The sequence below is a fragment of the Ranitomeya variabilis genome, chromosome 7, assembly GCF_051348905.1.
Source record: "Ranitomeya variabilis isolate aRanVar5 chromosome 7, aRanVar5.hap1, whole genome shotgun sequence".
In the NCBI taxonomy this organism is placed as follows: Eukaryota; Metazoa; Chordata; class Amphibia; order Anura; family Dendrobatidae; genus Ranitomeya; species Ranitomeya variabilis.
Genome location: NC_135238.1, coordinates 4,794,321 through 4,809,518, shown reverse-complemented (window position 1 = coordinate 4,809,518; position 15,198 = coordinate 4,794,321). Strand labels below are relative to the sequence as shown.

At 43.9% G+C, this 15,198-nt stretch overlaps 1 protein-coding gene across 3 annotated transcripts in view; it reads right to left on the bottom strand.

Moving 5' to 3' along the window:
- Nucleotides 1-14,017, bottom strand: part of LOC143785055 (uncharacterized) — a 37,317-nt gene extending 23,300 nt beyond the window's left edge. For 2 of the 3 annotated variants that reach the window (XM_077273716.1, XM_077273717.1), the window contains exons 1-5: nt 13,277-14,017; nt 12,136-13,093; nt 7,075-7,289; nt 6,790-6,987; nt 6,465-6,553 (exon numbers count right to left, since the gene is read on the bottom strand). In XM_077273716.1, coding sequence (XP_077129831.1) covers nt 6,465-6,553; nt 6,790-6,987; nt 7,075-7,289; nt 12,136-13,093; nt 13,277-13,610 — 1,794 coding nt within the window. In that variant the 5' untranslated portion in view covers nt 13,611-14,017. The remainder of the gene's footprint in view (nt 1-6,464; nt 6,554-6,789; nt 6,988-7,074; nt 7,290-12,135; nt 13,094-13,276) is intronic. The other variant, XM_077273718.1, reaches the window with a different exon arrangement.
- Between the last annotated feature and the right edge of the window lie 1,181 nt (nt 14,018-15,198).

The window sequence follows — 15,198 nt, the reverse complement described above, 5'->3', positions numbered from 1 at the left end:
CTGAGTATACAAGTAATGAAACACAGAGCATTCTAAAGAAAAATGGAATCATATTTCAAACTACTGTACCATACAACCCTGAGCAAAATGGTGTAGCAGAAAGAAGGAACCGGACACTGTGTGAAAGCGCAAGGAGTATGTTAGGCTACGTTCACATTAGCGTTGTGCGACGCAGCGTTGGGCGCCGCTGCGGCAACGCATGCGTCATGCGCCCCTATATTTAACATGGGGGCGCATGGACATGCGTTGCACTTGCGTTTTGTGACGCATGCGTCATTGCGGCGCACGCTTCAGGGCGCAGAGGACGCAGCAAGTTGCATTTTTTGTGCGTCCAAAATCAAGCAAAAAAAGGATGCATGCGTCACAAAACAATGCGTTTTGCATGCGTTTTGCATGCGTTGGGCGTTGCGTCGCAGATGCGTCGCCGACGCAACACACAACAACGCAAATGTGAACGTAACCATATTTGATGCAAATTTGCCTACAGTATATTGGGGCGAAGCTATTATGACGGCTTGTTATCTTCAGAACAGACTACCAAGTAAAGCGACAGAGAAAACTCAATTTGAGCAATGGAATGGTACAAAACCAAAACTACAACACATAAGGATTTTCAGAAGTAAAGCATTTGCACATGTTCCCAAAGAAAAACGAACTAAGTGGGAATCTCATGCCCAGGAAGGCATCCTGGTAGGCTACAGTGAAACCCAGAAAGGTTATAGAATTTTACACCCAGAGACAAACAAAGTCACAACAAGAAAAAAGATGTAGTGTTTGATGAAAACTTCGTGTCACCCAAGTTTTATGACATTATGCCAGTAGTCCAGATGAAGCAACAACAACAATCTCAATCACAATTACAAGACAACGAAGAAAAGAATGTAGAAGTCTGGCTGGACTCTTCAACCACTGAAGGAACAACAAAAGGCCTAAGTGAACCTGAAATTAGACGGTCGTCAAGATCAAACAAAGGAATACCAGCTAAACGTTTATCCTACGTTGTGAAGACACTGCCTGAGTCAGAACCACAGTCATGGGATGAAATGCAGAAACTACCCGTCCATGAAAGAACAAAGTGGATCAATGCCGTGAGTGAAGAAATGAACTCGCTTCATCAACTTCAAACTTGGAAACTCACTGAGTTACCACAGGATAAAAAGGCAATTAAGTGCAAATGGGTATTTAAAACCAAATATGATTCTGAAGGTAAAGTCCACAGATTTAAAGCGAGGTTGGTCGCAAAAGGATATTCTCAAAAATATGGCGAAGACTATGATGCTACTTTTTCCCCGGTCACTAAGCAGACAACATTTAGAGCATTGTTGGCGGTAGCTGCAGTACAAAGGATGTTTGTCAGACATTTGGATATCAAAACTGCATTTTTAAATGGTGACATTGAGGAGGACTTATACATGACTCAACCTGAAGGTTATATAAAGGAAGGTGAACAGAACCTTGTTTGCAAACTACAAAAATCTCTTTATGGTCTTAAGCAATCGGCGAGAGCATGGAACACTAAAATGATCAAAGTCTTGTTAGAAGAAGGATTTAAAAGAGGTCAAGCGGATCCATGCCTGTACACGAGATATACAGATGGAAAATGGATGTATATTCTCTTATATGTGGACGATGTAATTGTAGTTCATCAAGAAGAAGCTGAAATTGGGAAAATTACTAAAATTTTGAACCAGCATTTTGAAACGAAAGACCTAGGAAATGTGACATATTATCTAGGAATCCACATCCAGAGAGAGGTAGATGGAAGTTTTCTTTTAAATCAAAGTGCAAAGATTCAATTTTGGATCAGTTCGGAATGACGGAGGCCAAAGGTGTATCAACGCCAATGGAATCATCCTACCTGAAACTGGAAGAAGGTGACCTGTTGCCTAACAATGAGAAATATCGACAGGCAGTGGGGGCACTTCTATATATATCAACTATGACTCGACCGGATATTACAACAGCAGTTGGAATATTGTGCAGATATGTGGAGAAACCGCGCCAAAAGGACTGGAATGCCGTTAAAAGAGTTCTCCAATATTTGAAATGGACACAAGGTGTAAATTTAAAAATATCTGCAGCAGGAAATCTAAAACTCACCGGCTATGTTGACTCAGATTGGGCTGGTGATTCGCAAGATCGTAAATCCACAAGCGGATACATATTTAAACTTGGAGACAGTTCAATCTCCTGGTCTAGTAGAAAACAAGTATCTGTTGCTTTGTCATCTACAGAAGCTGAGTATGTATCCGCAGCCTATGCAAGTCAGGAGATCATTTGGCTAAGACAACTGATGGATGATCTTGGTAAACCGTTAACTCAGCCAACGGTGATGTATGAGGACAACCAAGAATGCATTAAACTTGCATGCAGTGAAAAGATCAGTGCTAGAACTAAGCACATCGACGTCAGATGTCATCATCTACGTGATTTAATAGATCGTGGCGTAATTCAGTTTGTTTATTGTGAAACTGATAAAATGTTAGCTGATATTTTGACCAAGCCATTGCCACGACCTAGGTTCCAAGAATCGAGAACCACTATGGGACTGACAGAATAAGTAGTTGTTGAGTGGGGGTGTTGGCCTAATGCATATTGATCTGTATGTATTGCAACAACTATTGTTTGTTTAATATGATGTGATTTATATATCTGCATGCATATTGTTCACATGTCAACAAAGTTAAAAACAAAAAAAGAGAGTCCTCATTTACAGACAGGATGTTCCTCCTCCCCCTTCCCTGTGAGCACATTCTAGTGTGTGCAGCTGAAGCTGAAGGTCACAGCAGATCTCTCTCTCTCTCTCTCTCTCAGAAACCAGATTGATCCTGTTCTCATGTTGTAAGCTGGATGTTCTTAATTCTTAATAAATGAACATTCTCTGTTGCTCGTTGTGTCAGGTCTCATGTGCACTTGTCTTCCTGCTATAAAACTCCACCCCAGCCTTCAGTCTGTGCTAGATTATTCTGCTTGGCATCCAGCTCCTGATTACTCCCTGGCCTTGCACCTGCACCTGCTCCTGTGAACCTGTGTTGGAGATCCTGCCACTCTGCTCTGAGTTCCTGCTGCATACACCAGTGTTCAGTAATCCTCCTTCATCTGCTGCTCGTGTTACTTCCATCTGCATTTGCTGGACATGTAAGCTGTTTCTGCTCTGCAAAACCTGAGACTATTACCCAGACCTCCCTGGTTGAGCTAAGATATGATTTGAACTGCCTAATAGCATATCTATCTGTGTCTGGACTAAGACAAGGACTTATTCGTGTCAAGTTTCCTCAAGAATAACTGTGCTTCATAGACTTTCTGTTTGTTTGCATCTACCTCTGAAGTTTCCTATAGACTGCTAAGCTGCGTTTATTATTTGCACCAAGTGTTGTGGACTTGAGTTTCTCTCTGCACCTGCTTGAATCACCGTGTGATAATATAGACTTTACCACTTATAAAACTGTGTCCTGTTGTCTTGTTCCACGCAAAGAGTCTCCTGAATCATCCCCTATAATTATTACAGGATAATCTAGCCATAAAAAAAAGGAGACTGCTGGAACAATGACTGCAGAGAGCAGATTAGAGCAGGTGTTTTCCATAATTAGATCACTGCAGAAAGATGTGGAAGGTCTGCAAAAGAAGTTTGGAAGCTTTGAACTCAATCAACAAGTGTTTGGACAGACTTTGCAGGACTTAAGCACCCGCATGGCAGCCCATGAAAACAAACTTGCTGGCATAGAGTCCCAGTATGGATGGGCTTTTCAGGACATAAGCACGCAAATAGCTGCACAAGTGACTTTACCCCAGAGCTTTGCCCAGAGCAACCGCCACCATCTAGCCCACCTAAGTTGCCCCCATTCAGATTTAATGGTGATCGCGACAGATTTCGTGGCTTTGTAAATCATTGTATGCTATATTTTGATGCGCATGCTGACCGTTTTCCTACTGATAGATCCAAAGTATTGTGTGTAATAATGCTACTGACCTCACGAGCACTCGCCTGGGTGAATCCGATGATTGAGTTTCGTGACCCACGGTTAAATGACTTGGATAATTTCTTGGCTGCTATGGCATTAATGTTTGATGACCCTAATCGCCGTGCAACTGCTGAATCTGCTTTATTGTCTTTACGCCAGGCTAAACGTTCTGTTATTGAGTATGCCACTGAATTCAGGAGATTGGCGGTAGATACCAATTGGGACAGTTATGCACAATTGCCTATTTTTAAAAGGGGTCTGTCTAGTATTGTAAAAGATGAACTAGCCCGCTCTGAGTCACCACAAGAGCTAGAGACATTTATACAGCATTGTGTTCGCATAGACATTCGCCTTACTGAGCGTAGGCAGGAGAAATTTGCTGCATATAACCGTATTTCTAATTTTTCCCTTCCTTCCAAAGAGCCTGCAGGTAAAACATCTCGGGAAGTGGAGGAGGTGCCCATGCAAATTGATTCCGTGTGGTTAGCAACTAAGAATCTGAAGTTAAATGTTCCTTCACAAAAACTTGGACAGAAATTCATTGGCCCTTTCAAGATCAATAGTATTGTGAGCTCTGTGGCCTGCTGGCTGAAGCTGCCTAGGACAATGAAGGTACATCCAGTTTTTATGTATCTTTACTAAAGCCTGTATCTCCTAATACCTTCCAGGGACGTGTTGTGCCACCTCCGCAGCCTGTGGTGATTGATGGGCAAGAACAATTTGTGGTGGAGGAAATTATTGATTCCAGGATTCGCAGGAATCGGCTCCAATATCTGATAAGATGGCAAGGATATCCCCCTCAGGAAGACTCTTGGGAACCTGTGGAAAACATCAATGCCCAACAGAAGATTTCTCGTTTTCATCAGAGATTCCCTGAGAAACCAGGTCCAGGATCGTCCTGAGGCCGCTTCTAAGGAGGGAGTAATGTCAGGACTCTGTAGATTTTTTACCTTTTGTGCATTACTGCCCTTTTCCAACATGGCGTCTTTGGTCTCATGTGCACTTGTCTTCCTGCTATAAAACTCCACCCCAGCCTTCAGTCTGTGCTAGAGTATTCTGCTTTGCATCCAGCTCCTGATTACTCCCTGGCCTTGCACCTGCACCTGCTCCTGTGAACCTGTGTTGGAGATCCTGCCACTCTGCTCTGAGTTCCTGCTGCATACACCAGTGTTCAGTAATCCTCCTTCATCTGCTGCTCGTGTTACTTCCATCTGCATTTTCTGGACATGTAAGCTGTTTGCTGCTCTGCAAAACCTGAGACTATTAACCAGGCCTCCCTGGTTGAGCTAAGATATGATTTGAACTGCCTAATAGCATATCTATCTGTGTCTGGACTAAGTCAAGGATCTATTCGTGTCAAGTTTCCTCAAGAATAACTGTGCTTCATAGACTTTCTGTTTGTTTGCATCTACCTCTGAAGTTTCCTATTGACTGCTAAGCTGCGTTTATTATTTGCACCAAGTGTTGTGGACTTGAGTTTCTCTGCTTGAATCACCGTGTGATAATATAGACTTTACCACTTATAAAACTGTGTCCTGTTGTCTTGTTCCACGCAAAGAGTCTCCTGAATTATCCCCTATAATTATTACACATTGTGGACATCACGCTGACTAACCCGCTGCTAACATGCGGCATGCACAGGACCTGGAAGCAGAAAATGGGGAGCTCACTGCGCAGCTGGCCGGTGAGTATCTCGGCGTCACTGTATGGAGGAGAAAAGGAGAACCATGCAGGGGTGCCGGCATTAGTGTTACAGTCCATACTTATGGCACAGCTTCACGCTTACACATCTCTCTGCGGGACACATGATATATGCCTTATTTATAGATATAAGTAAAAGGAGCGCTGACGCTCTATCAGGACATGGTCCTCTGGAGCCGCCGCATGGGTTGTGATTGGCTCACACCTGTAGTAATGATCTATGAATGATCCTTTATAGCCCATAAGGGATTTGTCCTTAATTCAGCCATATTGGTCCTTTACATATATCAGCCTCTATGTCTCTATTCTATAGGTTTGGCTTTCTATATATTTCACCAAATATTTATTTTAGATTATTATTTTAGTTAGATTTCTTTTTTTATGTTGATACTGTATTCTATCAGAAGATCTAAGTTACTGAACAAACCATGAAACCATCAATATCACTTCTACGTGCTACAGAGGGCCTACAGATTTATTATAAGAGATAAGACTGTGTTAGAGCACCACCTTTTTGGACTGCCATTATCTTCATTTACTTCTATGAAACTTGTCACTTGGTATTCTGTAGTGTAACTGCTCTTACTACTGTATAAAGAATCCTTCCCTGTCTGCTGGAGCCGTCTCCACACATACATAATACCACATGCACTTTCTATAGTTGCAGGTCTTGTCAATTATTTTTGGGTTCCCAGGATTTCCTGCACCTTAGCATTGCATTTGCTTTTGCAGCCACTGCTTGGCATTGAGCGCAGTAGGTAACAACTGCAGGATATACAGTATAATGTGCAGTAAACCTACTTTGTTCTTGTTCTTGTGGTTATCTGACATAGAAACAAGTTTCACATGGATCTTCTTTTTTCCCTTTAACGTTATGTCCTCCTGGTAATCTGGAAAGTAGAGAATGAGAGAGGAACATCGTCTATGAAGAAGATGGACCTTGGACAGCATCAAATAAAAGTAAATGAGACAAAAGAAAAGGGAGAAATATAGAATACCATCATTCCCAGGTCTGAGCTTCATGGTTAGGACTCCCCACCCCAATCACCATCACATCACGAGGGCACAAGGAAACCATCAACAGGGCCTCTCCATTTCTCCCCATACAGTGATGTCCTTCACTCACCTCTAAGTACAATGTCCTTGATCTTCCGTATCTTCCTCAACATCCCCTGCATTTGGGGGTCTTGACGAATCCACTGCCGCTCTGTCTTTGTGAATAAGTGCAGTTCCCACTGAGGACAGAGGCCACCATCCCACTCCGATCTCACCTCATTCTCTGATGTCTGGATGTCCCCAATCACCACAATCACTTTCTCATATCCTGGAAAGATGAACATCAGAAGGAGAGGAAAGACACATAATTATGGATCAGTCTATATCTTTCACTTCCTTCTGTCCTAATACCAACCTTTCCAGTGATCCATGTACTCTCCCATCTTCCCCATGAATCTTTCATAAGAGGATGAAGTGGTGTAGACTATGACTATGGCGGAGTCCTCCACCACCGATTTCCAGTCTTCGATGGCAGTTGGATTGATGAGTTCGCAGTCAGGGATGATGTTTCTCGTCCAATTCTCCAGACTCTTCATATCATCGTCCTTCTCCACTGAGAAGATCACCGCTCTGAGAGAGGAGCACACCCATCATGGAGAGATTAGACCCTGTGAGCAGCGCCATCACTCTCACACTTGTAAAAAGGTGGAAAATGATTCCCCACCCTCTAACCAAAATAAAGGACTGATGCCACCTAAACCCTAGGGCTGAGATACCTACTGGTTAATATGTGTGCTATGGGTCAGCTTTGAATTACGGTGGTCACTGGTAGTGCCTTATTGGCATGCCAATATCATACTGTGCCATTACATACTATGAGACCCATTACATTGTGTTATTCCTGCTGCGTTTTTCTGGGAATGTTTTGCTCAATGAAGGTGGCGACAAATGTTCCACAGATCTAGTAAAGCACCATTGGTGTGATATCAGTGATTGGTGGTTTATGGTCCCGTGCATTACATGGGAGAAACACCTGAGGTCTAATAATGCCTAGGCGGTATGTCACTCTCCATTGATCCAGAATCGAGCCCTCTGTATCCGCTATACTGGGACAATTTATTTCTGTGTCTTTAGAATTGAAGCAAGGAATTTGCGCCTTCTTGAACCCCTGGTTACATGTGAAACAACCTCATTTATTTATTAGTTTTTTTGGTCCCCGCAGATTTTGATAACCAGTCAATACAAATCCACCACCAGTCAGTGGTCCTCCCGGGATGGGAAGGCCCTTAGATGCTGATTACTTCATAATCTAAAAATAATGGCTGCAGCTGCTCCTGGCACAACCTATCACATCAGATGGTCTGTTTCTGGGGGTAACTACTCCTTCCAAATACCCCAGTTCCTTAAGCAATAAAATAATAGTAAGGGGGTCAAATTTGAGGAGATAAAACAATGGCGGCTGACGCTAAGCTCCGGCGATGATAACTTAGAAGTGTCTGTCAGATACCTCCATTACTAATGCTGCAATAAAGGGTTACAAAAACTAAAATACTTTGTTAAAAAAATAAAACAGCTCTTGCCCACACCGTCCTCTTTCACCATTTTATTAACCCTTTCGCGCCACAGCCTGTTTTCACCTTAGTGTCCGGGCCAATTTATACAACTCTGACCACTGTCACTTTATGAGGTCATAACTCTGGAACGCTTCAACGGATTCGAATGATTCTGAGACTGTTTTTTTCAGGACAAATTGTGCTTCATGATCGCGGTAACATTTTTTGATATGACTTGTGTTTATTTCTGAAAATATCGGATATTTGTCAAAAAGTTAGAACATTTTGCTATTTTTACACTTTTAATTTTTATTCCCTTAAATCAGAGATATGTCATATTATATACTAAATAAGTAACATTTCCCACATGTCTACTTTTCATCAGCACAATTTTGGAAATATAATTTTTTTTAATAGGAAATTATAAGGGTTAAAAGTTGACCAGCGATTTCTCATTTTTACAACAAAAATTTACAAAACCATTTTTTTAGGGACGAGACCACATCACATTAGAAATGAATTTGGGGGGTCTATATGACAGATGTGACACCATTCTAAAAACTGCACCCCTCAAGGTGTCAAAACCAGATTCAAGAAGATTACTAACCCTTCAGGTGCTTCACAGGAAGTTATGGAATAGGGAAGGAAAAAATAAAAGTTTTACTTTTCCCACAAAAATGTTAATTTAGCCCCCGATTTTTATATTTTTACAAGGGTAACAAGATAAAATGGACCATACAATTTGTTGTGAAATTTCTCCTGAGTACACCGATATCCAATATGTGGGGATAAACCACTGGGTATGTGTCAGGGCTCGGAAGGGAAGGAGCGCCATTTCACTTTTGCAATGCAAAATTGTCTGGAGTCAATAGCGGACACCATGTCGTGTTTGGAGAGCCCCCGATGTGCCTAAACAGTGGAAACCCCCAACAAGTGACCCCATTTTGGAAACTAGATGTAGATATAGTGAGCACCTTAAACACCCGGGGGCTTCACAGAACTTTATATTGTTGAGCCATGAAAATTCAAAAACACATTTTTTTTTTACAAATATGTTATTTTAGCCCCAAAATTTTTATTTTCACAAGGGCAGCGAAAAAAAAGGACCATACAATTTGTTGTGCAATTTCTCCTGAGTACACTGATACCCCATATGTGGTCTCAGAAGGGAGGGAGCGCCATATTACAGGGCAGATGTTACTGTTATGGTTTGCAGCTGCCATGACCCGCCGGGAGAGCCCCCGAGTTTACAAACTACACCTCTCAATGAATTCATCTAGGGATGCAGTGCTCATGTTGACAACACGCGTGTGTCACAGAATTTTATATCATTGGGCAGTGAAGAAAAAATAATTACATTTTTATCACAAAAAAAATTGATTTAGCCCCATATTTTACATTTTCTCACTGGGAAATGGGTAAAAGTGGCATCAAAGTTTGTCACACAATTTCTACTGAATGTGGCGATACCCCATATGTGGCGGTACAGTACTGCTTAGCCATACGGAGAGACTCGGGAGGGACGGAGCGCTATTTGCCTCCTGGAGCACAGATTTTACTAGAATAGTTTGCAGATTCCGTATACAGAGTCCATAAGTGCTTAAACAGCAGAATCCCCCCTGAAGTGACCCCATTTTGTAAATTATACCCCTTTGGGAATTTATCTACAGGTGTAGTGACGTTTTTTGCGCCATTTGTGGTTTGCAGAAAAAAAGTAGCAATGAATGTGTTACAGTGTGTCTGGGGGATGGCATGGGCCCCTAGTCTGAGCCTGAAGCCAGGGGCCCCTATCTATCCCTGTATTGGAGATTACTCCTGAAGGCTGAGATGCCCGAACCTCGTTCCCATACAAGTCTATGGGTGCGAGTGAAGTATTGGACTGCACTCGGATGTCACCCCAGTGAACTCTGATGTACAGCGAGTCAGGCCATGGAGGAGATGGAGAGATGACCTTCTCCGTCTTCTGCGCCCCTGTGCTGCCATTCTCTGATGCGAGATAATGGAGCACGGACACTCGGATAACGCTCACAGCAGAGCAGGAACCGAGGGTCATTAGCATATCACATCCTAAGCTGGACGCTGGTGTGATTCCAGCCTAAGGCTACTTTCACACTAGCGTTTTTCGGCGGACGTCGCAATGCGTCGTTTAGGGGAAAAAACACATCCTGCAAAGTTTTCTGCAGGATGTGTTTTTCCCCCCTAGACTTACATTACCGATGCATTGCCACACGTCACATCCGTCGTGCGACGGTTGCGTCATGTTTTGGCGCACCGCCGCCAAAAAAAAAAGTTACATGTAACTTTTTTTGTGCTTCTAGTCCGCCATTTTCGACCGAGCATGCGCGGCTGAAACTCCGCCCCCTCCTCCCCGGACCTTGCAATGGGGCAGCGGAAGCGTCATAAGACTGCCCACGTCGGGCTTTTTTTCACAGTATGCGTCGGTATGTCGGGCTGACGCAGCGTGACAGCCCCGTACCGACACTAGTGTGAAAGTAGCCTTAGACTCAGCTGCAGGCTGAGTCTAACAGGCCACCATACCTGTCAGACACAGAGGTCGTCATGACAACCATCGGCTGCCCCATGATCACGTCACAGGAGGCGCCAGAGAGGTAAGTGAAGGAGAGCGATCTCTCATTATCTTCTAAATGTCGCGATCACTATTGATCTCGGCATTTGCAAGATAGCAAAGGGTTAACATCATTGGGACCTGATCCAATGTCACTTGTCAGATCTACTGCTCTGCACCGGAGTCACAGTGCTTGCAAGACTATGGGGGCCGTGAGCACTGCAAGACCGCCGTCCCTAGACAAACATCAGTGCTGAATAGAGCCCTCCGAGCACCGATGTTTGTCTACAGTGGGCGGCCGGCAAGAGGTGAACCAACTACATCTCTTGTTGTGCTGACGTCATCCATGAAATCTAATGTAGTCCACATAGTGATAAGAAGAAGGAAATAAATCTGTGATATTTAGTATCACACGCTTCATCGTGATGTGCCCATTGCTGTCCTCCTCCCCATCCTCCTCGTCCTCCTCGCAGACTTTATCATGTCTTATTTTTATATATTTGTATATTACTGGTCACCGAATACGATGTTCTCCACTGGACCCTGTGCTCCTCATCCGACACCGTACATACGATATCTGGCTAATTAATAACAATTGTTACACTTAAGGGCGATCATTGGTGACGGGAGGACGAGGCGCAAAGACTGAGGAGGTTACAGCCCTGGTGGCTCCGGAGCACACGCCGGACTGAGCAGATGATGACCGAGGACTGGGACTAACAACTAAAACCTCTGCTACACCAGGAACTTCTATGGCCCCATGACCGGACGGCAGCTCTCTGTGGCTCTATCAGTACAACCACCCTGTAATGTCAGCTACACATGGATGTGACCGTATTCATAAGTCCCTAATATACAGGAGAGCGACCTGACCGTGTCCTCCGTATCTCTCATATCTGACATTCCAGCACTGACATAAACCAATCCATCCTGGACTGGACTTTGTGCTGGGAGCGTTAAGGAAATGTCCAACCTGAGAATTACCCAACACGATAACGAGCAAATAACTCAGAAAACTCCGGTAACTTCCTCATACACTTCAGTAAGAATATAGTCAGGTAATTTCCTTACATACTCCATTAACTGTGCACATGAAATCCACACACTATGTACTACAAATATTCCATTACGGCTGACAACCAGCCTGTATACATGAGGTTGTCAGCCCCAACCTCGGTGCTGACATCACTGATATGATATAGTGACATGTGACCCGACAACACACCTTACATTAAACCTTATATTATTAGCCATTGAGTCTGGTTGTCTGATCTATTGCATCAATAAATTTTGTTGATACAATAAAAAAAAGTCTAAAACGCCATGAGGAGCGGACAATGCAGCTTCTTACACCTACCTTAGACCTGACCCTCGCTTTGCTTTCTTCTCTTGGTCTTGTGTTGTTGTTTCATCTTTTTCGCTGTTTCCTTTTTGCGGTGTCTCTGATAGTGGAGTTATGTCCACCTGACACTTCCCAGTTTGTAGATCTGATGGTGTATTGGGGTCAGTCTGTGGCTTCTGGCCATCTGGTGATGGAGGTGATGGAGGTGATGTTATCGGCGTTTCATTCCCAGTTTGTAGATCTGATGGTGTATTGGGTTCTGTCTGTGGCTTCTGGCCATCTGGTGATGGAGGTGATGGAGGTGATGTTATCGGCATTTCATTCCCAGTTTGTAGATCTGATGGTGTATTGGGTTCTGTCTGTGGCTTCTGGCCATCTGGTGATGGAGGTGATGGAGGTGATGTTATCGGCATTTCATTCCCAGTTTGTAGATCTGATGGTGTATTGGGGTCAGTCTGTGGCTTCTGGCCATCTGGTGATGGAGGTGATGGAGGTGATGTTATCGGCATTTCATTCCCAGTTTGTAGATCTGATGGTGTATTGGGGTCAGTCTGTGGCTTCTGGCCATCTGGTGATGGAGGTGATGGAGGTGATGTTATCGGCGTTTCATTCCCAGTTTGTAGATCTGATGGTGTATTGGGGTCAGTCTGTGGCTTCTGGCCATCTGGTGATGGAGGTGATGGAGGTGATGTTATCGGCGTTTCATTCCCAGTTTGTGACTCTGATGGTGTATTGGGGTCAGTCTGTGGCTTCTGGCCATCTGGTGATGGAGGTGATGGAGGTGATGTTATCGGCGTTTCATTCCCAGTTTGTAGATCTGATGGTGTATTGGGGTCAGTCTGTGGCTTCGGGCCATCTGGTGACTTTGGTGGTGGAGGTGATGTTATCGGCGGTTCATTCCCAGTTTGTCGATCTGATGGTGTATTGGGGTCAGTCTGTGGCTTCTGGCCATCTGGTGATGGAGGTGATGGAGGTGATGTTATCGGCGTTTCATTCCCAGTTTGTGACTCTGATGGTGTATTGGGGTCAGTCTGTGGCTTCGGGCCATCTGGTGACTTTGGTGGTGGAGGTGATGTTATCGGCGGTTCATTCCCAGTTTGTCGATCTGATGGTGTATTGGGGTCAGTCTGTGGCTTCTGGCCATCTGGTGATGGAGGTGATGTTATCAGCTCTTCCTTCCCAGTTTGTAGATCTGATGGTGTATTGGGGTCAGTCTGTGGCTTCTGGCCATCTGGTGATGGAGGTGATGGAGGTGATGTTATCGGCGTTTCATTCCCAGTTTGTAGATCTGATGGTGTATTGGGGTCAGTCTGTGGCTTCTGGCCATCTGGTGACTTTGTTGATGGAGGTGATGTTATCAGCGCTTCATTCCCAGGTTGTATCTTTGATTGTTGAGTTTGTTCACCTTTATTCTCAGTCTCTGCATTTGGTTTTTCTTTTGGATTAGGTGGTGAGCTTTTCTTAAAGCATTTCCTTACATAGCTCCACATTTTCCTCCCTGATCTTCTCTGAGGTCTGTGATGTTCCGCTTTGCTTTTTTAGGTCATTAATTCTGATGGCCACTGACCTTTATGGGCTTCATGTCAGTCTCGGTGGTCGAAGTGAGGACATAGGAGTCTCCCTTTTTGCTGTATTTGCAGCTGGATCTTCTGTGGTTGTCAGTAACGTCTTTCTTGCAGATCCCGCACTGCAGGAAACATGAAGAAAATAAGAAAATTCCAAGTCCTGTAAAGTTCCTGTCCAAGGTACAAAGGGGAAGTATGCAGAGATCTTATTGCACCTGAGATAGGATTAACCCTACTCTGCCTGGGCAATAATATATATCATTCACTGCACAATCTAGGCGGAGTGATAGGAGCCGAAAAAATGTGTCCAGATATCGGTCACTTGTTATAATCACACGAGAGGTCCAGAATGCTTCCAGCCGCTGCAGTGCCCTCTACATAGTGATAACCGCCTCCTCCTCCATAGAGACTGTGATAATTATGATATCATGTGATACTACTGATAGAGGTGTTTTCCCAGCCCAAGGTGCACATCACACCCATATCCACACTCCCCTACACTTCTGCCCTCGCTAACCCCTCATGAGGTTCTGAAACCATCTGTAAAATGAACACTTTCCCCCAATGTCCGGTATGAAGCAAAATGGAGAGAAATCCACCAGATATCAATATATGTATGAGCTGATATGAGGCACCCCTCTATGTACACGTGCTGCGACCCCCCACATCAGATGCTGGTGAGTGAGTGCTCTTTGTTTCCTATAGACATCCCCCTCAGCTCAGCTGTAAGACCATGAGAGAGATCTGCTGTTTCTTACAGCCACTTATCTCCCAGCTAATGTCAAGCACAATGTAGGAAAGACTAAGTGCAACGTGAAGGGATAAGGGGAAGGGAACCCAACACTAGGGAAGAGGGGAGTGGAGACCCCTAGGCAGATCTAAAGTCACCCTGCGTGCCCTAACATCCCTATATAAGTTCTGCACCTATCGCCGAGCAGGAACCTAATCCCTGCCTGCTGACCCTGACGATAAGCCCTACACTGGGAAGGACAGGATGACCTCTAGTCAATCCCCACTACCTCTAAAGAAAGATGCCTATATTTTCCTTTTTGTGAACACACAATTTTAATCTTTGCTTCACGTACCTTGGAAAATAAAATACACTTATTTGGACTTCATCTGTGAACTGGGTTTTTCTGCTTTCTCTATAACCAAGGGTGCCGGTTGATAATTTCTGGTAGTTGGGTGATGACCAGGGTAATAACGTAGGTAAAGGACATTGTCACAGAGATCTCCTGGAAGCTGTTAGCTCGTTTGGAAATTGTGATTTTTTTTTTGCAGGATAGATGGGAGTTAGATTGGAATGCTATGGTGTATAGGGACTATTTGGTAAAAGGGTTATTGTGTCAGGGACAGAACGTAATTACAGTGTATTAGATGAATATTTCTGTTATTTTATTGAGACCCAGGGTTTTATTGTTTTCAGACGATGCATCCAATAAATGTATTTTTTCCTGAGAACTTTGAGCCTATCGGGAGGTCAGTTGGATGAGTTGTCAGGTATGACGCTAAG